The 27,461-nt window shown below is 37.9% G+C and overlaps 1 protein-coding gene across 2 annotated transcripts; it reads left to right on the top strand.

Moving 5' to 3' along the window:
• The first annotated feature begins 536 nt into the window (after positions 1 to 536).
• Positions 537 to 27,461, top strand: WDR48 (WD repeat domain 48). 2 transcript variants are annotated; one of them, XM_040547921.1, is made up of 19 exons: positions 537 to 654; positions 7,450 to 7,590; positions 8,953 to 9,031; positions 9,306 to 9,388; positions 9,500 to 9,629; positions 13,003 to 13,091; positions 13,985 to 14,086; positions 14,437 to 14,661; positions 16,205 to 16,279; positions 16,622 to 16,724; positions 17,199 to 17,296; positions 18,738 to 18,845; positions 19,162 to 19,258; positions 20,086 to 20,181; positions 22,043 to 22,148; positions 22,491 to 22,578; positions 23,173 to 23,249; positions 24,302 to 24,494; positions 25,490 to 27,461. In XM_040547921.1, the coding sequence occupies exons 1-19, from the start codon at positions 607 to 609 to the stop codon at positions 25,583 to 25,585; spliced, it is 2,034 nt and encodes a 677-aa protein (XP_040403855.1). In that variant the 5' UTR covers positions 537 to 606; the 3' UTR covers positions 25,586 to 27,461. The 2 variants fall into 2 exon arrangements, with proteins under 2 accessions (XP_040403855.1, XP_040403854.1); XM_040547920.1 differs by having other exon boundaries at positions 22,040 to 22,148.

Below are 27,461 nucleotides of genomic sequence, written 5' to 3'. Positions count from 1 at the left end.
CTACAGCTACCTGAAAGGCAGGTGTGGGGAGCTGGGGGTTGGCCTCTTCTCACAGGTAACTAGTGATAGGACTAGAGGGAATGGCCTCAAGTTGCATCAGGGGAGGTTCAGGTTGGACATGAGAAGACATTTATCCTCAGAAAGAGCAGTCAGGCATTGGGATGGGTTGCCTAGGGAGGTGGTGGTGTCACCGTCCTAGGGTGTGTTCAAGGAGAGGTTGGACGTGGTGCTTAGGGACATGGTTTAGTGGTGACATTGGTGGTAGGGGGATGGTTGGACCAGATGGTCTTAGAGGGCTTTTCCTGCCTTAATGATTCCGTGATTCTGTAACTGTACGATTCTAGGGCTGTGTGATTGTGTGACCGTAAGGTTTTACGAAGGGCAGGACGTTGCCCACTGCGGGCACAAAATGGCGCAAAAGAGCGCTGGCCCCACCCCCTCCCCTGACCCCGCCCCCCGCCGGTCTCCCTAGCAACGCCTCAGCCGTAAGCCCCGCCCCGCCCTGCCTCCGCGCGCGGGCTCGGGGAGATGGGGAGGGAAAAAGAAAAGGGGCTTCCGGTCCGGCTCGCCCTCCTCGGAAATGACGTCAGAGTGTCAACATGCAAGATGGCGGCGCATCACCGGCAGAACACGGCGGGGCGGCGGAAAGTGCAGGTGGGGCCCCGCGGCGGGACGGGGCGGCCGGGGTGGGCCCGGCACTGCTCGGCTCGGCTCGGCTCGGCTCGGCTCGGCTCGGCCCGGCCGCCGCAGGAGGGCTCCGGGCAGGGGCTGCGGGGTGGGGGCGGCCCGCAGGACAGCGGCTGCGCGGCCCCCCGGGGCTGTGGATTCGGCTGCGCTCGGTGGGGAGGGGGAAAGGAGCAGGGGGCTGGGGGCTCTGCCCTGCAAACGTCGGCTCCTTGTGCCTGCTGAAATGCCGAGGGGAAGGGGGAGGCTCGGTGCTGGGGAGGGGCCCGTGGCCGCTTCGGAGTGGGGAGGCAGGTGCGGGAGGTGCTCAGCTGCCCCCTGTCAGCTGCCCCGTAAGCATTGTTTAACAGTAAAAGTCATGAAAATGTGTTTGTTGTGGTCCTTAACTTTAGTTTCCTTGTTGTCTAGGATGCTACCAGCGATTTAGATAGTTTTACACTTCTCAGTATGGGAAGGGTTTAAGGTTTTATCGATGTGTAAAGCTGCCTCCCTCTAACGGCAAGTGCAAGTTTCAGCTCTTTCTATCCATTGTAATCAAAAGAAACGTTGATTAAGCCTGAAATAGCATCCTTCCAAACAGAGGTCAGTTCAGTGGTCGAAGGCATCATTTGTGTTTTGTCTCAAAGAGAAAAAGTGTTACCTTTTCTAGCTTTTAGTGGTTTTCGTGGTTAAGAAAAGCAGATGATAGATAAAGAATAAAAAATTCCCTTGGTATTCCAAAAAAAAAAAAAAAAGCCCGCTGACATTGTTTAAAATACAAAGAATCCAAAATTTAATGTCCCTTTTATTGATCTCGTTGTCTGTGCCATATACAGGTTCTTGCAGGTGAACTTCCTAAGGCGGGGGGTTTACGATAACTAGTTATTTCTTTGATGTAGCCCTATTTCTTTATGAAATATTATTTCTCTGAGAGCAGCATATATCAAAGAGTACGTTGTTTCTGTGTTTACTGCTACAGTCCTCTTCCAAACAATGTTTAGCTCAAAAATGTGTATTTACGGGTGTTTCTGTGCTGATTTATGACGTCCCCTTTTCTGCTGTCATTGTGTTACTTGATGCTTTTTACTTCGCGTACTGCTCTGCTGATCTGGGCTTCAGGCAGTGCATATTAAGTCTAAGTCAGCAGAGAATAACTTTACATATGCACATAATGTAACTAAAGCCTTGAGTAGAAGCTAAGTATTTTATTGCACTCATATTATTTCACTTACTCGGTTAGATAGAGAATTTTGGCCACGTAGTGGATTTCTAAGTGGCTCTTGTATCCATCAGCTGCTGAAGGAAAGTTAAAACCATTAACAATTTATTTTGCTTCCCAATGGCTGAGTGTTCAGGGCGCTGCTACATCAAGCGAGACGGGGAGAGCGATTTCTTCCAAATCAATGAGGCTAGGGGAAGACGCTTTTTAGAAAAACACCTCTCGGGCATGGAGGAACCTGATTCCTTACGTGACATGAGACCTGGTTAAAGTTTATGGAAATCTGGACTATTATCTTTGATGCACCTGTTCTACTGGTCAGCAGAACCATCCAAAACGTCAGTTTAGGATGCTTCTGCGTGTAATTTTATGTTTAGAAGGGTTTAATCAGACTAGGTGTTTCAGGCCTCAAAATAAATTCCGTGCATAAATAAAAGTAAGAAGTATAATTATTTAAATGTAAGTCGGGCGTTGGAAATGGCCTGTGGAAGGCTGTTTGTGCTGCTTAAGCTTGGTTATGCATGTATGGGGGTTGCAGTGGTAAGGTCGCCTTAGTTCGGGAGGGAATGAGGGTGCAGGGGTGTGGGAGCAGCAGCCACCACTGTATGAGAAGCAGTTGGCTGTGTGCTGTAGCTTTCAGGTCTGTTGCTGTGAATTAATTCAAGATGAAGCCGCTTTTCAGCAGGTGGCTTAAAGTAGCTGCCCGTGAGGGGCTGCTTTGTAACTGCTCTCCCAAACCTGCTGCCTGGCCAGGATGAATTTGCCCATGTGTTCAAAACCCCTTGACGCAACAGATGAATTTGGATGTGACTTGGATCAGTATCTTGGTTATGAAACTATTGGCTCAATTTTAAATATTTTTATTATTAAGTCCTGTACAGAGAAGACTTTCTGCACTGATTTTGTCATATCCATGCACTAATACTACATGGCAGCCAGTGGAAAGTAGTGAAAGAAAAAATATTTCTAAATATTTCCGATACCGATTTTTCTTTGGTAGAATTTACTAAAATGCACAGATTTTGTATACTACAATTTATTAGATTATATATATGTATATATTATATCTAATTCTTAAGCAAATGAATAACCAGTAGGTTGATTCATAGTAGAAGGATAAGATGAACTTCTTAATACATTACTTCTATTCTAGGGCTTGGAACCTCTGGTGAAAATTCAAATATCAATATGTTCTTAGTTTTAAAAACTTATTTTGAGGAATATCATCTGCTCTACCAAGATGCTAAAGAAATAGGTATTTTTCTTGGTGGGTGACTGCTTTTTCTCTCACTTTCTAATGTAATTGATGATAGTCGTGGAATCCTTCCAGGGATTTAGAAAAATACCATTTTTTTAATTGTCCACATTAGCATCTGTCTCTGAAATTTTCCCTGTGCTTAAACTCAGGGAATACATGCTATCAGACCTTGCCTGTTTGCTTCTTATTCCACCGTGATGGAGTACTGGTATGTTTAAAAGCACACGTTACCCACCCATTAAGAAAATCTGTTATAAAACACGTAATTTAACTGGGGTAGCAAGATTTCAGATTAGTTGATATACTCACGCATGAAGGAGATTAATCACAGGTCCTCTAAGAACCTCACTTGGCCTTGTGTCCTGAAATGTATCTGTTGACACTGGTTTATATCTCTAGAGCTCGTAGTCATTGAAATGCCTACTCCTGATCCATTTAGGATACCGGATCCCATAAATAGTTTATAACGAGGGTCCATCACCTTGTAATGTTTTCTTTCAGTGTCTACCACAGTGAAAGCTTGTTATTCGTTATGGCAGTTTATAAATGCTATGGCAGTATAAATGTAAGAAGCCTTGGTCAGTATTACAGTATTTCATATCCCATCTTGCCCCTTCTGGAATACCATGGCAGTAACACAACTAAATCTGTATCACAATCTTTATCTTTGTGGTTTGAAGCCGCCTTTGTGAATCAGCGCAGTGAAGCAGGCGGTAATGTGCTCTCAGTCGGCTCTGTTTGAAGTCTTTGCCAGGTGGTGGTGGCCACAACTTCCTGGTGACCTTCACAGCCCTCTTCAGATACAACACAGGACCTCATCTGGGGCAGAAAAGTTGTGTATCCTGTGGGTTGGGCTGAATTTTACCACAGCAGAAACCTGTTGCGTTTATATTTGTGCATGGGCACATATGCTTGAACATTTACTTTATGTTTATTTTATAGTTACTGTATGTACTAATAGTTGTTCTATTTCCATATTCAGTGGCAGTTCAATTTAAAAAAGCAGACCTTTCTTCTCAAAACTAAGGTTATAAGGAGAACCGTGTGGATTACCAGCGATCTTCCTCTGTTCATCTTAGTGAACTCTAGGTTTTACTGAACTTGCCTGCTGTCCACCAGTCTTAAACAACTGTCGGGTCTTTTAAATCACGTTGTCATTTTTATTGATCCGCTTCATTTTCCCTGTTTTGAGAACCATTTCAGCACCCTTTCCGCAGATCTTATGGAAGCCTTATTTTGTCCCTTTCTATTATATATTTTGTTATTATGTAATTAACTATTTGAATACAAGCTTGGATGCTTCAGGCGTGCAAATGTCTTGTGAGGTTATTTTTTGTTGAGCAATGTGTATACTGTGTGTGTTGTTGGCATGTGGAAGTGATTAAAAAGACTAAATAAATTCTGTTGAGTATTTCATTACTGCTGGTAGTTGAAAACTGTTGTCAGTATTCCTGTCATGTCTAAAACAGCAGAAAAACAACACCCAGTTAACCCAACAGCCAGTTTCAAGATCATCTGGATGGCAGTTTAATAGTTATGCAAGCTCCATTACCGATGGAAGTGAAAATTATTTTACTACATCTAATCTGTATGAGCATTCTTCACTGTTAGTGAAGATTAAGAAAGTAACACTATTATGAGCAAAAAGGTCCTTAAAAAGTTTGGGTGACATGGTGGTTTTACTCTGCTGGGCAGCTGAACTCCACCACAGCTGCTCTCATTTCCTCTCCTCGAAGGAAAAGGGGGAGAAAATACAATGGAAAGAGCTCAAGGGTTGGGATAAGGACAGGGAGATCATCCACCAATTACCATCACGGGCAAAACAGACTCAAAGTAGGGAGATTAATGTAATTTATTGCCTGTTGCTAACATACTAGAGCAGTGAGAAACTAAAGGCAAACTAAAACCACCCTCATCTCCTTCTCCCCCATGAGCAGCACAGGGACCAGGGGCTGCGGTCAGTCCCTGACACTTCATGTCCGCCGCTCCCTCACGGTCCCTCTCTGCCCCTGCTCCACGTGGGGTCCCTCCCATGGGATGCCGTCCTTCCCGAACTGAGCCTGCAGCTACCAAGCCCTTGCTGTGTAAACCCAATACAGGTGACCGATCTAGTTTGACGGTCTTCTTTATGAACAGAATAAAGAGAGAACTCTCGATTCATACCTGAAAATATAACAAATCTGGGAGATAATTGACAGAAGAGGAACAAATCCAAAAACTGAGGATTTGTCAAAAAAATGGCCTGCTAGCTGTTTGGAGGAGCAACAGCTGAAGGACCTCTGCTGCTCTGGACTCTGTCAGTGCATTTCAGAAAGATTTTCACCTTAGTAGTGAACATCAAATTTGATCTACTGATCTTTAAGTTCTTAGTTCTTTCTAGCTAACGTTAATTTGCGTTTATCTGCTTGTGCTTAGTGTTTTTAACTGAACGTTTTCATTGCCTTTATTTAAATAGTTTGAAAGTAGTGTGAATTTGATGGCCATCCCTTTGGTTTACGTTTTGTGTGGTGCTAGACCTTGACTTTGTTCCTAACATTCTTTTATTCAAGCAGACTGTGTGGGTCTTTTAACAACATAGCTGTCCTATTATTAAGGCCAGGTGAGGAGTAACACAAACATCTTGCTCTATACATCACTAAAAAACACTCCAAGTATTTGAAGTGTTTCACCATAACTCTATTAGCTGTGCTTGACTGTCCTCTCAGTAATGTCTCTAAAGCTGTGTAGGTGGAGACTTGAGCATGGATGGCAAGAATATTATGGATGAATCTGGAATGGGTAGGATAATTCAAGAGTGTTCGAAGTTAGGACAATCTGAAATTGAGAGGAAGAGCTGTGACTCTGCAAGGACTGTGAGCGGCTAACAAAGACTGAGCCAGAAGTGCTTTTAAGAGCATCAGGACGCAACAGATTAAGTGTAGTAAATGGACTTGTGGAATAGTGATGGAGCGTATTGCAGCACAAGGATTCACAAGGCCCTAATTCTGATTCTCCAGTTGATCAATAGAGCTGTTGGCAGCTGTTTCTAACACACAGAGAATAGGACTGAATGCATGGTTGTCAGAAACAGTAGGTTTCTTCCCGTGCTGCTTGGGGATAACAGAACTCAGTTGAGGACGCATTCACCTAATGGACCTGTCAGTCCTCGTGGTATAGAGTCTGAGATGGTGTACAATGTTTCTTCAGTGATGTGGACCACTGAAAATTTTGTTCACTTTCTTGGTTTTATTTTGCATAATTGAGAACGATCTGGAAAATGTTTTCTTCGTACTGCTATAATGCAGTTTTTGGACTTCTAGATCCAATAATTACTTTCAGATCTCTGGTTGAAGACTACTCCTTCAAAGTGTTTTCAAAAACACTGATAGCTATATATCCAAATGATTCTTGGTGCTGGCAGGTTGGATTCTGGCGAATTTATAACTTTACCCCGATGTGACTGTTTTATATAATCTGGGAAGAAGCATAGATGGCGGTTTCCCCTCCTTTTCTCCAAGTGTGAGGGCTTTCCTCCTAGCACTACGCAAATCCTGTGTAAGTGATGAGAAGAGAGGCAGCACAGTGTGAATGGGAGAGCTCTAAAGAGTCTACAATGCCTTATAACTGCATTTACTGCACAGTAATAGTGGAGAGTGCAGTAGCCCTTGCAGTTTGTCTCCTCAAATCACCATTTGGTGTTTCTAAACAAAACAAAGAAATTACCTATGCACTCAATGCTGTGAAATGCAGAAAGAATGAAACTGAAAGAATAATTTCTCTGGTTGAAAGAACAGTAAATATTTATGCTGCTTATTAGATTAGAAAGGAGGTAGTTAAAAAAATAACAAAAAAACAAAAACCAGATGTCAAAATATTGTCCTTCTTAAAGTATCTTAATACTACTAATAGTGATATCTGGGATAGCTAGGATTTGTACCTGCAGTTTTTCAATGCTGTGTGATCCTCAGTGCTTGTATCCTCTCCCCTGTGAGTCAGGAAACCACCATCATCCCAGCTTTGGAAGCTATGAAACCCGCTTAGAATATGAGACATGAACTCATTGTGTTTTTCTGGGATCACCCAGCATATCTGTGCAGAGCAGGGAAATGAACTAAGCATTCTCTGAGTTAAAATGCTTAAATAATCCTTTGGGCTCTGTATCTATGACCAAGAGTGATGGTAACTCTTGAACTGACAGACTCATTAAATGCTTTTAAAGCTCTTCATATTTTCTATCTGAGAACCTTACAAAAATGAAATTGTATGGTAGCATTTTGTGGCCACGTCAATATCTTAATGCCATAATCAGATTTGTGTAAATGTATTTTAGGTCTCCTATGTGATTAGAGATGAGGTGGAGAAGTATAACCGAAATGGGGTAAATGCACTTCAGCTGGATCCAGCATTAAATAGACTTTTCACAGCAGGCCGAGACTCTATTATAAGGATATGGAGTGTCAACCAGCACAAGGTAAGCCAAGAGAATTTATCAGTCTTAAATCTCCCCCCCCTTTTTTTTTTTTTTGAGTTATCATGCTAGTAAGCTGCCTACAGGTATACACCTGTTACTGTTTATTAACAATATTTAACAGTATTTTTAATTAATTGCCAGTCATTTTGACATTACTCATATTGTAACAAAATATGTGGGATTTTACAAACCAATGCGTGGGCCAAACAACTAGTTAGAGCTGAGATAAATACAGAATGTTGTCATTTCCAGTGATAAAGATGACGGAAGAACAATCACTAGGACTACGCATATCATGTTAATTTTGAATGAACTTTTCAATGGATTGTTTGGTATATTCTTCTATTTTGAGATGACCTTCAGTCATCACCTCCCCTTTATTGTTATCTTTGCTTTGAAGAAGAAGAGGAACCATTGATCAGATTCTATTGGTTCCACTTTCTTTCACCATTGCATTTGATCTTCTAACTAAAGAAAACTTACGAAAATGTTACACTAAACATATGCTAAACACTCCTGGCTCTCTCAGCCTTTCCTCAGAGGTGGGATGTTCCTTACTCATCTTTGTAGCCTTTTGATGGACTCTCTTGAGTACGTCCATGTCTCTCTTGCACTGGGGAGCCCCGAACTGGACACAGTGCTCTCGGGATGGCCTCAGCAGTGTTGAGTAGAGGGGAAGGATTACTTCCCTCCATCTGCTGGCGATACCTCGGCTATTACAGCCAAGGACACCATTAGCCGTCTTTGCAGAAGGTCACACACTTCAATGTTCATGTTCAAAGAGGTATCCACAAGGACTCACAGTTTTTTTTTCTGCCAAGCTGCTCTCCAGTTGGTTGGTCCCCTCCTATGGGTCCAACTGAACAAAAGGTGAGTGTTACAAACCTGAATGGATTACTGGAAATCAGGGCTTCCATGTGAAAGACGCAGAAAATAAAGCTTCCTAAAGTTCATGACTTGGAGAGATCTTGAGAGATCTTGTATTGTGTTTTGGTTGTTCTGTTTCTCTTTGCAACAGAACAAGTCTGATCCCGTAAATGCAGAAATAACTACCTTGGCAGGCCCTGTTGTTTTGGTTATAAGTTTTCCTGTACATACAGGATACAAAACCAGACACTTTAAGGTGAAATTATATATGAGGTAGGACTGAGAGTCTAAAATGTATAGGAATTCCACTGAAAACCACTTTGGTATCTTACATTGAAGAACAAAACGAAACCTGGAACGGTAACTTCAAGCAACTTCAGTTAGGGAACTTTCAGTCCATTTGAAGGTTGAAAATGTCACAGCAGGATCTGATAGTTGTGTTAGCTTTTCCATTCATGAAGAGATCTTATGAACTTTTTTTTTTTTAATTTCCAGCAAGACCCTTATATAGCCTCTATGGAACATCACACAGATTGGGTAAATGATATTGTACTGTGCTGCAATGGTAAAACATGTAAGTATTAAAATATTTAAAAACTAAATACTCAGAAGTTATGTATAAAACTTTATTATCCACTGCTTCTGTGGTTTTACATCTTGTCTTAGCATGTAAAATTTCTGTGATGTATTGTAAATTTACTAAAAATAATATAAGCACATGTTTAAATGAATCCCATATACACATTTCAATTTTCATTAAATCATTTGAAAAGAAAATTAAAGAATAGTGCAGACATTTTCTAACGTAATAAGCCTTTGAAGTTTACTCTTTATTCTTTCCAATCTAGTGATATCTGCTTCTTCAGATACTACTGTTAAAGTGTGGAATGCACATAAGGGATTTTGCATGTCAACACTAAGGACGCATAAGGTGAAAAACATTATCTGCAACTACTCTATTTTACTGACAGTCTTTTAAATATTATGATATAGACTTCAAATGAATAATATTGTTGACTCATGTTATTATACTTTGTTGTAGGATTATGTGAAAGCCTTAGCATATGCAAAAGATAAAGAACTGGTAGCATCTGCTGGGCTGGACAGACAGATATTCCTCTGGGATGTAAATACTCTAACAGCACTGACTGCCTCAAATAACACTGTCACAAGTAGGTACCTAGGGAGGGGAGGCAAACGCAATGTACTTTGAGTAGCATAATTGTGTGGTCATTTTAAGACTATATATACCAGTTTCTGTGTGTATGTTAAAAAAAAAATGTGCAGGAATCTTTGATTTTTTTTAGTATGTACTCAGCCCATTTGTTGCATTCTATAATAGCTGAAAATCTAGAGCAACCACCAGTCATGGTATTCAGAATAGAAGGCAGGTCTCTTTGAACATTTTCTTGAAATGTAATGAGCTGTTGTTCATTGAAACTTAATAGAGCTTTAGCTTGACAAGCTTTTTGCTCCTTGACTAAAACAAATTATAATATACACAAAAAATACTGAGAAATATCTTGAGGGAAAATTTCTGTAATGTATTTTGTATTTGTTTAGATGCTGCAACAAATGCAGCACAGCCCCTAAAGCAGAACTTGATAAATTTATCAAATTCATCTGTCAGAAAAATAAAGTTACTATATATATTTAGATATAAATTCCTGCAGTTGTGGGTGGTGTTGAAGTAATACTAAGCACTGGTTATATGCAGGGATAGTGTAGTAGTGAGATCTAATCACTAGTTACATATTAGAAGGCAAGGGGAAAATGTTGGTAGATTTTCCATCAGGGTTAATCCTTAATTTCATCATCGTCTTTTAAGAATGCTCTGATCCTTCTTCTCTGTCCCAGTAAAGACATTGCAGTAAAATATGAGATTTTTTTCCCCAGAGAGCAGTTTCAACACCACTTTTTTGGAATAGTCAGCATAGAGCTGGTTAAGTTTCTCTTCTGGGAAGCATAGCACCAATCTTGAAGTTCAGTTATAGTAAATTGCTTGAATGAGTAACACAAGTCTGGGTCGTCAGCATCCTGCTTTGCATTGGCTCTTGCAGAATTTCTGTTTTGTGGTAAGGGATCTAGTTTGACAATGATGTGCTTTGCTGCCTGTAGGTTGTTTGGAAAAATGCTGTTCCAAGTGAGTGATCTCTTCCATTTTATGTTTAATGTTTGGTACATGTTTGAACAATAGTCAAGTTTCAGCTGCATGTGTTGGCAAAGCCCTTATCTTGCCACACTGCCACACTTAAATTCCCTAAATAAGACCATTTGCCTACTCATTCATAGGTTAGGAATAACTCAAAGGAAAAAACAAAAGTCTGCAAAGCTAAAATTTGGAATTGGCACAACAGGCAAATTAAGAAATTTCAGGAAAAGTATGTGATTATGTAAATAAGAAGCAGGCATCTCATTGCTTTGGTGTGGTTTTCTTTTGAATTATGGTTTTATCTGTTTCTGAAAGGAATGTTATATTTCAGGGTCTGTTAGCTTTAAAAATGAAAGGTGCATCTGGTGGGCAGAACTGTCAGTTTTGCATTTTTTTCTGTCTACAGGACTCTTAATTCAGGTATAGCCTTACGCTGACACATCTGTGCAGCCTTCAGGAGAGAGAGGACTTCTAGTGAGGTATTTTGGACTGCCAAGTAGTAGTAGGATGACACATAACTGCACATAACCAAACAGATATACGTATTATTCCCCAGAAGTCTGATATCACTAAGAGTAGAAGTGTTTTATCACCAAACTTAGCTGATAACTTTAAAACGTTCTATCTTCTGGTTGAACAGGGAGTTTATGAAGAAAGAATTTATTTGCCTGTTAATAAGAAAACTTGGTTGTGGGGGGAAAAAATGGGTTTCTTAAACACTGCTACAGTGATACAGAACCCCAATGATCCAGGTGAATCATAATTGGGAGACAGGGAGTGCTGTTTTGAGCACAAGATGAAAACGAAGTAGAGGCATTACTTCTGAGATGGCAGAAATAAATTAGCATTTCTGGAGCTAGAGCAGTAGTGCTTCATTAGGGAGAGGGAAGAGAAGGAGGCGGGGGGTGGTTTTTCTCTATAAGTACAGCTCTGCCAACTAAGAGTGCTTCTGTTGGGAAGAACACTGTATATGTCCTAGATAAACTGGTTTTCCTCAGTCCTTTCAAACACAAGTGATTTCCACAAAGTCTAAGTGAAGATTGTATTAGTGGTTTAACTTCCTGTCTGATTATAGGGAAGCAATGTACACAAGCCAACATTAAAAGGAAACTTCATTTTAAAGAGTGTGTCTCAAATCAGGATAACCATAATTTAAATAAGAGGGAGAGATTTTGCTTTTGAGAGGTAGTTCTTTCCAGAACAGGGAGGAATCAAGCATTGCTTTTTGTCCCACATAGATTTTGTTTTTGAGCACTTCAGATTCTTTCTTCTGTTCCTGATGTTCTCCTGCCTGTGATAACTCTCTAGAGGCAGATTTAAAGCCTCTTATAAATTGTATGGTTGTTGGACAGTGTGCTAACCTTCGAAGGTTTTTAGTGCTGCTTTTTACGTTCAGTTATTCTCTGGGAACAATTGAAGACTATTACCTATTTTGACCACATATAATAGATTTCATTTGAAAGTTTGCATTTAGATAGCTATAGGTAACGGTTAAGAGAACCCTGAAGTAAAGCTGCACAATTCTTTCCCTGACAAAATGTTTATGATACAGGTCGCAAATAGCGTGTTAAAAACTTACTTCCATGACGTGCATAAATTACTATATAAAATTTCACGTTTTTGCTGATGGTATAGTTTGGTGCTGTTGTAGGCTTTTTGGCATACCAGTGATACGGTTTTGAATCTTTGAAGCTTGCTGAAATGCCTCATGCTGCTCTCTGAGTAGATTTTCATTTGCTTTGACCGTGCTTGTCTCAGTTGAGGGTTGATACTTTAATCTGTCCAAAACTAGGCTATGCTCGATGGTACAGAATTTGTGAGCTCTGATGATTACTGCAGTCCTTTACAGGTAGTTGTGATGCTAAAGAGTTTCCATAGGGTTTTCCTAAACAAAAAGGTAGCATCCGTGCCCAAGTAACATGATTCAGCGCTACAGTGAAAGTTTACTAATGCATCTCCACTAAACAGTCTTTAATTTATAATGTAGACTTTTACTGTTGTTTGGCTTGGAAAAATTTCTGTACATTAATCCAAACACTAAGTTATTATGAGATCACTTAGAAGTACCATTCTCTAATGAAGTAGTTGGAAACAGCAATAGCACCCTGCACTGAATTGTTGTGCCAAAAAGACACCAGGATTGTAGTGACCATTAATCTGAGGGGTTACTTTGTTTTTATATAACATTAGATCAATAATCACGGTGGTGCTTTCATAGGATTATGCTGTCGGCAGTCTTTCCTTTTTTTGAAGGATCCCCATATGTGGGGTAGGGTGGCGGTATTTTCATAGGTCAAATTGCATTTGGGTCTGAAAAGGTAGCATTTTTGACTGAATATGTTTTTAAATGACAGCAATAAAATTGAAAATGTTAACTTTTTATTTTGAAATAGCTTCTTCCCTGAGTGGGAACAAAGACTCTATCTACAGCCTTGCAATGAATCAGATGGGAACAGTTATTGTATCAGGGTCCACTGAAAAGGTAAGCAAAAATCTATTAAGGCATGTTCTACATCCGTTCATGTTTTAATGTAAAGAAAAGAGACAACTTTATTCATTTTGAGTTTCACATCTGTTGGAGCTTTTGTGTTTTAAATAGTGAAGGTAGACACTTTTTGTTGTTTTCTAAGCAAAAGTTGAAGTGTAGGATACAAATACCTGCCCCAGTATAAAAATGTGTAAGTTATCTCCATAGCTTTAATACATCATCTGACTTTAGACCTCTCTATATCAGGGATCATTACATTTCACCATAAGAGCTCTGATTTTGGGGGCATATTAGATGATTATACTCAGATGATTATGCAAACTGAAGCATGTGCCACATGTAAGAAGGAAATGGTACAGCAACTTGCAGTGGTGGGAAATGAAATGGGATAATGAAGTAAAGTGTTTGCAAGAGAGAGACCATACTTTTTGTTTTATTGAAAGATAAAATACTCTGAAGTTCTCCCTAATAATTTTTTTCCTAATCTGATCTTGAGAGAATTTTATTTCCAAGTCAATATGAAAATGAAAATACCAGCCAAGCATCTGAGAGGATTCTCAGAATCTTTTTCTTCTTTCCCCACATCACACTATCTTGCTTCCAGTCATTTCCATTCCTTAATGTCTCAAAAAGATGACAGAAAAAGCCAGAACAAATGCACTTACAAACAAGGGAAGAAAATCCCATCTGATTATTAGAGGTGCATAAGATCTAGTCATGTATATCCTGTTCTAATGAAATATGCTTTTGGTGATGGATGTGTGCATGTTGAGAATAAGGGTCAGTTTGTTCAGAAAGACGTAATTTTCTGTAGAGGAAATGCAATGAAAAAGTGTGAAAAAACGCAGTGAAAAGAATGTTAATGCAGTTATCCTGTGTCTATGCAGGTTCTAAGGGTGTGGGATCCAAGAACTTGTGCTAAACTAATGAAACTCAAAGGGCACACGGACAATGTGAAAGCTTTGTTGTTGAACAGAGATGGCACCCAGGTATGTGCTTTTATTTGAGGCAAAGGCATTTAACAGAACACAGAAATGTCATTAGCTTTTTCAGTACGGTAACTATTTTATTTCGTAGGCTACAGGAGATAGCCTAACTAGAATTTTAAAGATATTGAGTGATTAAGGGTTGTCAGTGGATGAGGTCCATCTAGGTATGGGGTGGTGGTTGATACAACATGTCTGGAAATTGTGACTAGAGTTGTTAACTGCCAGTCTTCATTTAGCATTGTCTTACTGGAGAAAAAAAAAAAAAAGTAAGAGTTATAAAAGATCTTTATGGAAGAGAAAAAACATACTTAAAATACTTGCTTGATTTAAGTACAATGATTGTTGCTCAGTGTCTTTCAGGCAGTTCCGATGGGACTATCCGTCTGTGGTCCCTTGGGCAGCAGAGATGTATAGCCACATATCGAGTCCATGATGAAGGTGTTTGGGCTCTGCAGGTCAATGAAGCCTTCACTCATGTTTATTCAGGAGGAAGAGACAGGAAGATTTATTGTACAGATTTACGAAATCCTGATATTCGTGTGCTTATCTGTGAAGAAAAGGCACCAGTTCTTAAGGTAACTGATTTTGCTTCACAGAATCACAGACTGGTTGAGCTTAGAAGGCACCTCTGGGAGATCATCTTGTCCAACCCCCCCCTGCTCAAGCAGGACCACGTAGAGCCAGTTGCCTGCGTCCAATTCCAGACAGCTTTTGAAATCTCCAAGGAGGGAGACTCCACAACCTCCCTGGGCAACCTGTTCCGGTGCTTGGTCACCCCCACAGTAAAAAAATAAATAAATAAATCCTGATGTTCAGAGGAAATCTCCTGTTTTTCAGTTTCTGCCCATTGCCGCTTGTCATGGCACTGGGCATCACCGAGGAGAGCCTGGCTCTGTTCTCTTTGTGCTCTCTCTTGAGGTATTTATACACATTGAGATCCTCCCTGAGCGTTCTCTTCTCGAGACTGACTAGTCCACCCTCCAGAACGTGTAACCATTTCTAATTGTTGGCTAGAATTGGAAATCTTGGAATTTTGGATTATATGAAAAACCTATAGATTTTTAAACGTTCCTAGTATTCTTTCTGTCACAAAGCAAACAAGTTCTTCTAAAGAGAATATTTTGATGGAAGTTGTGGTTTAAAAAAAAGAAAAGTTAAATCATCAAACGTTTGTGTTAGGAAATAGAATATTAGGCCTGGTATAAATCTTTAGCTGTGTCCTCTGATGCATGTGTTAGATTTTCTTTTTTGCAACAGTTTGAAGTCTCACAGATTAACTTCAAACTATATTTCAAATATTTAATACACATTTGAGGAACAACTTGAAATTTTCTCTGCTAGAAAGGCTTTAAATCAGTAGCGTGGACAATGAATTTAGTAAAACATGCAATTATATTGCATGTTGTGTAATGAAACAGTGGCTTCAGGTATATATTGTTAACAGAATGTGTATTGCACATTCTTACCTGAGTAACAAGTGTTTAGCATATCACATCTCCAATACATTGACTTTGTCTCCTAAATTACATATAAAACTTAATTGTCTGAAGAAATGCCTAGCTGCTACCTAAAATAAATAAATTCAGATATTCCTGAAATTGAATATACTTCAAACGTGAGAAGTTGTTTTTACTAGGCTTTAGTACAGTTTTAAGAAACAAAGACAGCATTGTCAAGGCTTTAGATAAAAATGGATGTTTCTTAGAAGTACTTTATATGGACAGGACTGTATTAGAATATTGTGCATAATCATGGGAACCAGTAGGAAGATTGATCAAGGGATTTTTTGAATACTGAAACAGAATTTTATCTTAACTGGAGAAAACTGCGTGCTCAAATCTGAGTCTTTTGAGAAGACTGCTTTTGAAGAGAGTGCAGATTGGAAACATTTTGTCGTCTGTAACTCTAGATGACATGACATTGGAACATGTATGTGTAAAAAGTGTGTGATTGAAGTAGAAACCAGTATATAAGCAGTGTGTGTGTGTAGATATATATTGCTTATATTCTAAGCCAACAGAATATATTCACAAGGAAAGCCAGTATATAAGCTGTATGTGCACACAGAGTAAAATTAAGTTAAGCATGGCTGAAAGCATCTATGGTTTCGTTATTTAGATGGAACTTGATAGATCAGCTGATCCTCCTCCAGCACTTTGGGTTGCAACAACTAAATCTTCTGTGAATAAATGGGTAAGTGATATATTTTACGCTATTAATTCAGTAAAGTAGTTGTGGAATTTGCAGTCTTGGTTTGGGATCTGTTGGTCTGTTGCTTGCAATTGAATTGTGACTTGCCATGATCTGTAAGTTTTCTTTAAAAATAATGAAATGTTAATACTCAAGTTGACCAAAAGACGTCAAGCTTTGAATTACTTTGTGCTATCTATTTATGCTGCTTTCATGAATAAAGTATCTTATCCTGCAATAGATGATTAACATCTAAATAGCGGCATGAACTGGCAGTTGTTAGTCAGATACGAGCAAAGTTTTTAGACTATTATGAATGTGTCATTATTTTATTTCTTTCTTTAGACTTTGAAGGGAATTCACAATTTTAGGGCATCTGGAGACTATGATAATGATTGTACCAATCCTATACCACCACTATGCACACAGCCTGATCAAGTTATAAAAGGTAAACAGCGGTTTTCTAGAATGCTTATAAAATCCGGTATCGTTAGCAGAAATGATAGATCTTTAAGACTGGCACAATTTTTTGGTACATGATTTCTGAAAAGACCTCAACTCTGTGTAAGGACTGCTCTGCAATGACTCTCTCTGCAGTGTTCTGCAACTGCTCTTCAACAACTAAAAACTTCAGTGGGTTATCACCACTGTTTTCATCAAAAATCCAAAACACAGCATCATATGAGCCTGTATGAAGAAAATTAACTTTACCTCAGTCAAAACCACAAGAAATAGAAAGACAATGTGATTAACATTTATGTAAAGTTAGTTATGATTAAAATAGTTTACACATTGGTGATGCTTATATAAAATAGTGAAACCAAAGAACAGTCACATATGTTGTGTTATACGGTTTAATTTAATGTAAAATTATTTAAAGAAACAACTACTGTAGTGACCTTAATTCTTGTTTCTTTGATAGGGGGTGCTAGTATTATTCAATGCCACATTCTTAATGACAAGAGACACATATTAACCAAAGACACAAATAATAACGTGGCATACTGGGATGTGCTAAAGGTAAGTACATAATTCTGGATTAAACATCTGCTGTCGGATGAATAAATACTTCGTGTTTTTTGAAAAAAAATACTTATTTTTTTTTAGTGTGGGAGATTGCTGTGGTAGAAAAAATAATTTTCGTATGGTTGCCTTTTTTTTCTTTCTTTTTTTTTTAATGGGAGGCAGCATTTGTGAGCTTTTCTGCATCTTAGGAGCATCTTTGTGTCATGTGAGGTTGGGTAGTAACATCTTCATTCACTTCAAAGTCAGACCCTTGAATTCTGTCCTGAAAATAGTCACCTAATTCAGTAATGTATGTTTTGATTGGATTTTCTTTTGAAGAGGGCTCAAAGAGGGCCTTGGACATGTCTGCCCAATGCTGTATGTAGTAGTATAAGAACACTTTTCCTGTAAAAAGGAAACCTGTGCTTCAGGTCCTAAGTCTGCTATGAATCCATAGATCCCAAGAGACTGTGCTGATTAGTAGTCAGTGGATTATTCTGGGAGCTTGAATTTACCACTTCCACTGTTGGCTAGATAGCAGGCAGGAGTGCAGGACTGGACAGAAAGCTAGCAGGAGAAAGCATGACTCTTCCCTAATGCCACTTGCTTCTGTGGGATGAGAGAGATGTGATGTCTGTCCCTAGTTGTCTTTATCTCCTTACACCCAACGATTGGTCAGAGGAGAGGAAAGGCAGTGCAAAGAGGACTGGAGCCTCAGATCAGTGAGATGGTCAGCGGTTTCTTCTCTTGCAAAACCCTGTGTGCTCCAAACAAGATTTAATAATAAAGCACACTCAGCTATCTTACTGAGTTCTCGCTGACTGAAATGAAAAAGAAGGGAATGAGGTTAGTGAATGTAGATCTGTGCTAAAAATGTTCTAGAAAACTTGTGGAAAAGTGAATAGCTTTTCTTAATTTTCATTTACAGTTGTTATATGTTTGAGAACAGTATTAGTAGCAAAGTTAGATTCTAATGTTAATCATTCAATTATTTTCTGCTTTTGTTGGTAGGGTTTTCAGAAGCATCTCTTAGACATATCTGCATACATACTCACTGTAGAGATGGGGTATTCAGCAAATGAAGGTGGTGTCTTCTGTTTAGGATTCACTGCATTCTAAATCTGCGACTCTCTATTCAGGAAACTGGAAGAAAAGTGGGAGTTTGTTACTTCTCACTACATCCTCCAGTCTTCCTGTAACATTTTCTTTTTTTATCCTTCTCTATTGGCTTGATGCCATTACCTCAGAAAAAAATCATCACATTCCACATGAACTATTTTTCAATTTATGGAGAAAAATTTGAAACTTTAACTTGTGTATTTCTACACTACATTATTATGGAGAAATCATAATTGTCGTAATCATGTTGAGTGTATGTGAAAGTTAAGTAAAAGTTTTTAAGGGTTTATGTAACTCAACACAACTTAAAAACTTCTGTGTTTGTTTTGGTGTACAGGCATGTAAAGTTGAAGACCTTGGGAAAGTAGATTTTGAAGAAGAAATTAAGAAGAGATTTAAAATGGTGTATGTGCCAAACTGGTTCTCAGTAGACTTGAAAACAGGGGTGAGCTACAACTCCTAAGTCTATTGCTCTGCTGTCATAATTAATATAATTTTGTATGCTGTTAGTTCGCTGTTTGAAGAACAGTTTATCTGATGGGTTTGATTTACTTTGAAGCAAATCAGCAAATTTTACCTTAGTCCTTAACAGTCCTCTATAACTTTTTTTTTGTTGTGTTATTATCAGTTTAAATGCTCCAATATGAGTTATAAATTAATTTTTAGCTTTGTATTCTCAGCTGTTCCTTCAGTAAATTTGTAGACTTTTTTTATACAAAACAATTACTGTGTTCTTCTTGCTGATGGTGGTCTTCCAACAGATGCTGACAATTACTTTGGATGAAAGTGACTGCTTTGCGGCCTGGGTTTCAGCAAAGGATGCTGGATTTAGCAGTCCAGATGGTTCTGATCCAAAATGTACGTTTTTACTAGTATTAGTGCTTTATAGAAACAAAAAAGCAGAATGAATTCCAGTATTTGTTACAAAATATTCCAGTGTGAGATAAGTTGTTGGTTGGTTTTTAGGTATGTTTTCTTTAGACTAAATTCTGCAGAGAATTCTCCAATAAAAATGTTATTTTTTTCTGAAATATTTCAATTGTTCAATTTTTTCTATTTAACTTGGTTTTAGGCCTCCAGAAAGCAAAGGGAAAAAGTAATATTTCTCAACTTAGAGCTATTACTGAAACTAGAGAATGCTATAGCATGTGAGTGATCCAGCAGTAGCATTTCAGAAACTTTAGTCTTTTTGAAAAATCAGCTTTTTCTGAAAGACTGTAGCATCCAGTTTTGAGTTTGTGATATCTGTTCCTATAAATAGTTTTTTTGGGGGAACAGAACTACTCAAACTTTTGGGAAAGTTCTTGTCTGTGGATCAAATAGGGTCGGCCTCTTTTCACAGGTAACTAGTGATAGGACTAGAGGGAACAGCCTCAAGTTGCACCAGGGGAGGTTCAGGTAGGAAATGAGGAGACATTCCTTCTCAGAAGGAGCAGTCAAGCATTGGGACGGGTTGCCCAGGGAGATGGTGGCATCACCGTCCCTGGGGGTGTTCAAGGAGAGGTTGGACGTGGTGCTTAGGGACATGGTTTAGTGGTGACATTGGTGGTAGGGGGATGGTTGGACCCAGATGAGCTTGGAGGTCTCTTCCAACCTTAACGATTCTGTGATTCTATGAAATGTAAAAAACACTGGTGTCATAACATCTTATATAACTGAAGTTTTTCCTAACTGTGTCTTGACAGTAAACCTTGGAGGGCTTCTACTACAAGCACTTCTGGAGTATTGGCCTAGAACACACATCAACCCAATGGATGAAGAAGAAAATGAAATAAATCATGGTTAGTATTTTTAATGTTTTCCTTTTTCAGGATTTATTCATATATTTTTGTCTGTTTATTTAACAGATACAGCTTGATTTGCTATCTTACAGTTGTCTGTATATGAATTGTAGCTTTTAATGGTGTTTACTGCTTTTAAAGTTGTTTTTCACCAAAACATGCTGAGTAGTTTATTCTCGTCTAAGTGTCAGCAAATATATTAAGAATTCTAATCTTAAGAAAACAAAAGTAAGGTTCTGAAGTTACAGAAACATGATGCCGTGATGAAAAACAATTAGTGGCAAAAGCAAGGCTCAACTTGGAAAAGAAGCAATCTAGATAATGAGAGCAAAGAGCAATGATTCATTTATTCAACATTAGTCAGTACTCTCTTGACATAACGCCAATTTGCTTTCAGGCATTATGAGCAATATAATATAAAAGAAATAGTTTTTGGAAAAAAATGCATTCAATGAATGTTACAGTCATGGGGTAAGTCTATAAAAAAAAAGAGTGGTCTTTTAGGTAATAATGCGAAGTCTAATCAGGCAAGTAAAATGCAAGATAGTGGCTGAGTTTAGCAGAATGAGAGGGACTGTAGAAGTCCTACATTTGTGAATTATTTTGAAATATGTTCAACCCAGGTCAGAGTTGACTAAAAGTCTTTTCTTTGAATGGCAATTAAGAAATTACTTTCTGTAGATAATGCAATTAAGAAAACTGTAAGTTCAGCAATATCTTGCCATTTTGTGACAAAGATTATGCCAAGAGTTACGTACTTTTTTCTTTCAGAAGTGATCTCTGAGCAGGGTGACAGCACTTGGCAGACTTTTCTGGATAATGTTGCTGATTCTGATACTTTTGTGTGTTGGCAGTTCACAGCTTGAGAGTCAGAGAGAAGTGTAATTCTCAGGCTTTTGTATTATTGGGACACTTACACTACTCTACTTATTTCTGCGAATAGTTGTGAATTAGTGGAATGTTCAGAACATTCACTACAGAATCGGAGTCTTCATTTTCCTTTTCAAAAGTAAAAAAGGAGATGAGAACTTCATGTATTATTGTTATCTGTTGTTAACAGAACTGTTGGGAAGAAATCTTTCAAACTATAGAATTTTTCTCTTGCTTCTAGTTTGAGTATTATATTCATCTGTCCTAATATGTAATAGAGTTTCTTTTTTGAGTTCTTTGATGATTTTTTTGATATTTCTTTCACTACATTCTGCTTGTAAGAATGCTAAGTATTTATTCCTCTCATGAGCCTGAGCCATTTAATTTTTTTTATGTTGCTTGAATTCGACATAATGTTCAAATGCGGTAATTACATGCTGAAATGCAGTCGAGTTGATTTTTCTCAAGTGGAAGGAATAAATCTAAATACTTCTATCTTGTGTTTCAAGACACCTGAATGACAAAAAACAGTGCTCTTCAAAAATGACTAAATAATGCTGGTTTTGGGGGGTGGTTTTTTTTTTTGAATCTTGCATGGATGTAGAATCAGGTTCTTCATTGTTTGAAGACCATACTGGTAAAACTATCTAAAAAATGAATTTAGAATACAATAACTTCAAGAAAGTATGTGTTTGAGCTTTACTAGTACGCTATTTTGACATTTGGCAAATCCAGGTAGAAAGGCAAAGCTTTTCTTTCATCTTTGCGTTCTGTACTGTCAGTGTAGGGGAAAATTTCATCACTTTCTAGAGTTTGTTTAGATATACTTGCTGCGTGTTGGAAATGGGGATTTTCTTGCTTTTATGAAGCTTGTGATTTTGTTTCATTTATTAAATTCATTAGCTGTGGGTAGAAAAGACACCTGGTCTATGCATACCCAATTTTAATGCCTAATGCAGTCTTACTGTTGACTTTTTTTTTTTTCCAGCAGTGAATGGTGAGCAGGAGAACAGAGTCCAGAAAGGAAATGGATATTTTCAAGTGCCACCACATACACCAGTTATTTTTGGTGAGGCTGGAGGACGCACTTTGTTCAGGTATAGAGACTCAAAAGTGTAAATTAAGTGGCCAAACATTTCCTTTGTGCAAGCAGAAATGTTGTCAAAATATAATACTTGTATCCATTCTGTACTGTACATTCAAGACATGCCCTTGGCAGAGAAAATAAGCAGCTGTTAATGATAGTTCTTGCATTGTTCTAACTCATGTATGTTGGTGGACATCAACAAGGTGTGGGGTAGGTTTTACAGCATTAAAAGTTGTATGGTAGTTGTAAGTTACATGGTGTTATGGCTTTGAGACTTTTTTTTAATGCACATTACAATTACTCTTTTCCTAAAGCTTAACTCTTTCATTCATAAAGCTTTTCTGTGTCTTAGGTTATTATGTCGGGATTCAGGTGGTGAAACTGAGTCTATGCTTCTTAATGAAACCGTGCCACAATGGGTAATTGACATCACTGTGGATGTAAGTATCCCATGTATAGATTTTGATATTTTTGTTGTTGTTGATTTGTTTGTTTGCTTTAAGGTCAATTACAAAATTTTTATCTGAACTCAATCTGAAGTGATATTTTAATTTTTTTGCTCTGTTCTTTACATATTGCATTTTAAAATAAATGGTCTGAAGGACTATATTTAAGAACCTTTGAAACATGTTATTTTTTGATATGTCCAGTTCAGATTTTTTGTTCATGTCCTTTTGACAGAAAGCTTAGAGAAGGAACTCACAGCACTGTGCGTAGTTGGTATCCTTTTCAAGTGTGGAGCTCAGGAACAGAAAGTAGTTTTCATATTGCTGCAGTCATTTCATGCTATCTAATTTCCTCTGAAATGAACAATAATTCATATTCAAAAGCTAGATATAGTACGTATATCATCTAAACTGGAGCATCTCGGGAGCATGAGTAATTTGGAAGTTGTCTGTGGTGGTTATGTTTATTAAGACTCTCTTGGGTTTTGATAATTAGGATCTGAATGTACTTTACATACCAGCTGGTACAAATAGGAGCTGATAATAGTTCATCCTAAATTTAACACTTTTCAAATTGCTTCCTTCTAGAAAAATATGCCCAAATTCAATAAGATTCCCTTCTACCTCCAACCTCATTCATCTTCAGGGGCAAAAACTCTAAAAAAGTAAGTAATAATGCATATTTGACTCTCAAAAGTGGGGAAAAAAAAATGGAAGCTCAAAAAAAGTTTAAATAGAATCTTACTGTGGTTGATGAACTTGTAGAAAAATGTTTCCAGTCATTTAATCACCAATGCTCTGAAGCATTCAGTTGTATCAGAATATTTGAAAGAAAATAAGGGTTGTTTCGGTTTCAACTGACAGTTGCTTAAGTTGATGCTAAGAAGTCTCCAAAAACCAAACACTGTAATTTAACTTGGTGTCTTTTTGTGGTGTTTGTGGTATTTCATCAGAAAGCAGAGGAACTTACTGATTGTTACAATGTCCAGAACCACAGTTTTATATTCAGTTATGTTTCCTCTTTGTAAGAGTGATGAATAATAGATTTTTGAAAGGAGAAGGTACAAAACCTGACAGGGAATGCGAGATAGTCTGTCCATCACATTAGCTGCAACTGGGGACTGTGTAGGTTAGAAATCAGTGCAGATCCTCAAATATGAAGTCAGTGTTGTGGACAGTATGCCTACTGTTTATTTGCAACAATTCTGGGTATTGTTCATAAATGTCCAGGTCCTCTTTAAGTCTTGATGAATTCTATACATCAGAGACAATTTGTGAAAGAGCAGTTCCATAGACTTTGTGTGCTTTGTGGAAAAACTGCTGCTTGTTGCTTCAAAATTCCCTTTTGCTGTGTAGTAAGGAGAACAGCGTAGTGTATTTTACCTCTTTTATTGTTCCATATCCTTTTCATCTTCTTGTTAATCCCTTGTCTATTGAAAGAACGAAGGTTGTGTACAATGCTCTTCATCTAAAGTTTGGTTTTAATTCAGTCTTTTGAATATCTTATGGCTTTTCTGAGTTCCTCTGGGTGAATCTTTGGAATCTTCAGTTGTTACATCATGGTATTCTGGATGATCCTGATAAACTCTTCATATTGTAGTAGGAGTAACATTAAATTATCTTGTGTACTTGCATAGTTTGCTACAGGTAGGGTATTGTGCAAATAAGAAATAGTTTACTCAAGATTATTCTACCAACTTTTGCTTAATTTACATAGAGACCGACTGTCGGCAAGTGATATGCTTCAGGTGAGAAAAGTGATGGAACACGTCTATGAGAAAATCATAAACTTGGATAATGAGTCTCAGACAACCAGCTCTTCCAATAATGAAAAAGCAGGAGAACAAGAAAAAGAGGAGGACATTGCTGTGCTAGCAGAGGAGAAAATTGAACTTCTGTGCCAGGACCAGGTAAGTTACCCAAGCATTTTAGCCTGTGAATAAAACCAACCTTTATAAGATCACTTACTCATGCTCAACAACTGTACTTAACACTATTCCATAGGGTTCTTAAGTAGCTCTTAGTCCGATAGCACAGTTCTCTGTGGTGTGTATATATATGTATATTATATTTATTTGAATAATACTTCAAACTTTATACTGAACAGATGAGTCCTCCTATTTGGACTTCTCTCTTCTATACTTTTTTGCAGTCCGAATAGTCATGAAGGAAGTCGTCATTGTACCTCTCTGCGTACAAGTCAGGTTAAATAAATAAAGTGTTAATTTTTTGAACTTTTATACCACTTTCTTAATTTTTCTAATTATACATTTCTAGCAGTGTTTAAAACTTGTCCAAAATCATGGATTGCTTAGTAAGTATAATAACTGGGAAAAAAAAAGCCACAAAGCTGCAGTTGCAGAAAGTGAGACCAAACTTCGCTGTTTCTGGGATGGGTTTACTTTTTCAGTGGTGTAGGAGGGCTGAATAGTGACTCTGGACTCTGTAACTCTACCAGAGGCTACACCACCTATTTCTAATGCAGTTGTTTGTGGAATACACTCACTGAGTGCAAGGCGTGGTGAGCATTGACATGTATAAGCAGACTTGAATAAAAAACAATATATAAAGGTAATGATTGGCAGTGTTCTCAATATGAGCTCTGAAAATCATCCAGTTCAAAATTTTAATCAAGGAATTGTTCCTGTCAGCTGCTTGCATGAAGGTTAAATATTGAGGAGGTGGTCGTTAATGAAATTATGTTGGTAAAACCTTTCTGTAATGCAAGAGATTTACTCAGTAGTTGAAAAATCTGAGCCTTTGCATGGTTGATCTTTGATTCCATTCACCAATAGGAGTGTTTTTGCCCAGCCAGTGTGTTTTATCCTTGAATTTCTGACGGTGTAGCAGATTGTGGATTAAAACACACAATTTGTGGAATAAAAGATGAATTCTTTCTATTTAGGTTTTGGATCCGAATATGGACCTTCGAACTGTAAAGCACTTCATTTGGAAGAGTGGCGGTGACCTGACGCTTCATTATCGCCAGAAATCAACGTGAGGGGAGTGGTGGATGCAAATGGTTGCTCATTTACTTGACCATACTGTGCTGGTTCCAAGAGTAGTACTATAGAAGCCCACTGAACCCCTAAGGTAGATGAGACTTCTAATGACTCAGTATGGACGGAAAGTATACATTTAATTGAAGTGACTAATAGATCTGTAATATAGAGGAAAAAAGTCTATATGATTTAAACTAAAGTCTGTCCTAGTCTCAGCCAATGAGATGGGAAGTCCCTGAGTGGTTCGTATTGTGTGAGGTGTACAGAGAATGGATGATAATCCAGTGCAGACTTTTGCTTCCTCCTTTTTGCTTTTGTTTTGTTTTTTTTTTTCCAGAACATTATATTCTCATTGGCTCATGCTTGATATGAAACCATTTTGGCCATATTAGTAGCTGTGTTCGCAATATAACTCAGAACTGCACACCAGGTATTTTAATACATTCCGTTCATAAAGTACCTACAGTGATCTCTCACAGGTTACTAAAACATTTCTATCACTTAAAGACATTTGGAAAAGAAAAGGAACAGACGATAGGTATTGCATACGTGAAAGAATCGGGCCATTTAATTGAAATTGAAGGGATTATATTAGACTTGTGTTAATACTGTGATTCAAGCGTTGCTTTAGAGAGCTATTGACATGCAGAATAAGAACACTAGATAAATATTGTAGCAGGGTCAGTCCAATGATGCTGTGCATCATAATAGTGAACATGCTTTGCAGCAACCTAAAGAGATTTTTTTTTAAATATATATATAACTAGTTCCTGCAATGTGTTTTAAGGACACAGTAGTCTAACTTTTGGTAACTTTGCTCCAAAACTATGTGACAATTTGTTAAAACTTCAGACCATTCTGAAAATAACTTCATGTGTTTGATGTCAAACTTCAGAAAATTCACAGCAGATTTCATACTCGTGATATAAAAATACTTACTCTTTTTTTCAAAAGTTTTATATGCAGTTCTTTTGTTGTAGATGTATGCAAATCTTTTTTTTTTCACTGCTATTTCTGAAAATCTGTGGCTGTTGTAGACTCATAGTAGTCTTTTATAGAGTTTAACTTATTGGGGGGAGGGAGGGAAAGGCATTTCAGCTTTTGGTGGGAAAATGTGGGACTGTCCCAGAAAACCATTTGTAGCCAGAAGAAATTACAAATCCTCATAAAGAAATTATATAAAAATGACTTTCTGAAGCAGAAGCACAAGTGCCTTCCAAGGGCAGTATAATATTTGAGTTTCTTCAGGAGACATATGCTCTTGCCCGTCCTGTGTCTTGCTATCAAGATTTAGGTTGAGGCCTAAAGAAGGTCCCAATAGATTATATTACTGGGATTATATTGGTTAAACAAAAAATGAAATATTTTTCATTGTATTTTATTTGAAAAATAATCAAATCATTACCTTCTGCACTCTTAACCTTAGCTAAACAAGCTCATTGTTTAAACAAAAGATGTGGTTCAGAACTAAGCTAGCCTTTTATCCATCCTTTGAAAGAGTCAGTTTCAGTTTTTAAGGCCTAGTTCTGTGTATGCTCAGTCCAACGCAGTTGTGCTATCTGCACATTTTAGTGGTGTTTGTGAATTAAATGGTTAAACAGAACTGTAACTTTTATTGATGAATTGTCCTGACTTGTATTTATTAATAGCGAAGGTCTGTGCTTCCTTTCAAGACTTTTTTTCTTGTTGGCTTGCTGTCCTGTTGTATACATTGTAATTGCTCCCAATAATTCTGTTTGAAATCAGCCAAGGTTGTAACTTTTTTTTCCCCCCTAACCATCCCAAAACTGCAGTTTCAGTAAAGATTGACAGAGGAGTCTGCAATGCCAGAAGGATAAATGATGTTTCACAGTTGTACAGAATAAAAGGCTTTAG

The sequence above is a fragment of the Cygnus olor genome, chromosome 2 (assembly GCF_009769625.2).
Source record: "Cygnus olor isolate bCygOlo1 chromosome 2, bCygOlo1.pri.v2, whole genome shotgun sequence".
Classification (NCBI taxonomy): domain Eukaryota; kingdom Metazoa; phylum Chordata; class Aves; order Anseriformes; family Anatidae; genus Cygnus; species Cygnus olor.
The sequence above is the reverse complement of the archived record's forward strand: the minus strand, read 5'-3'. Positions and strand labels throughout refer to the sequence as shown.

What these genes read in the sequence shown, in the direction of transcription:
- WDR48 (XM_040547920.1), top strand. Translation starts at nt 607, where the DNA reads ATGGCGGCGCATCACCGGCAGAACACGGCGGGGCGGCGGAAAGTGCAG. An exon ending in CGGGGCGGCGGAAAGTGCAG is followed by an intron (nt 655 to 7,449) that starts GTGGGGCCCCGC and finishes AATGTATTTTAG; the next exon opens with GTCTCCTATGTGATTAGAGA. An exon ending in CTCAAATAACACTGTCACAA is followed by an intron (nt 9,630 to 13,002) that starts GTAGGTACCTAG and finishes ATTTTGAAATAG; the next exon opens with CTTCTTCCCTGAGTGGGAAC.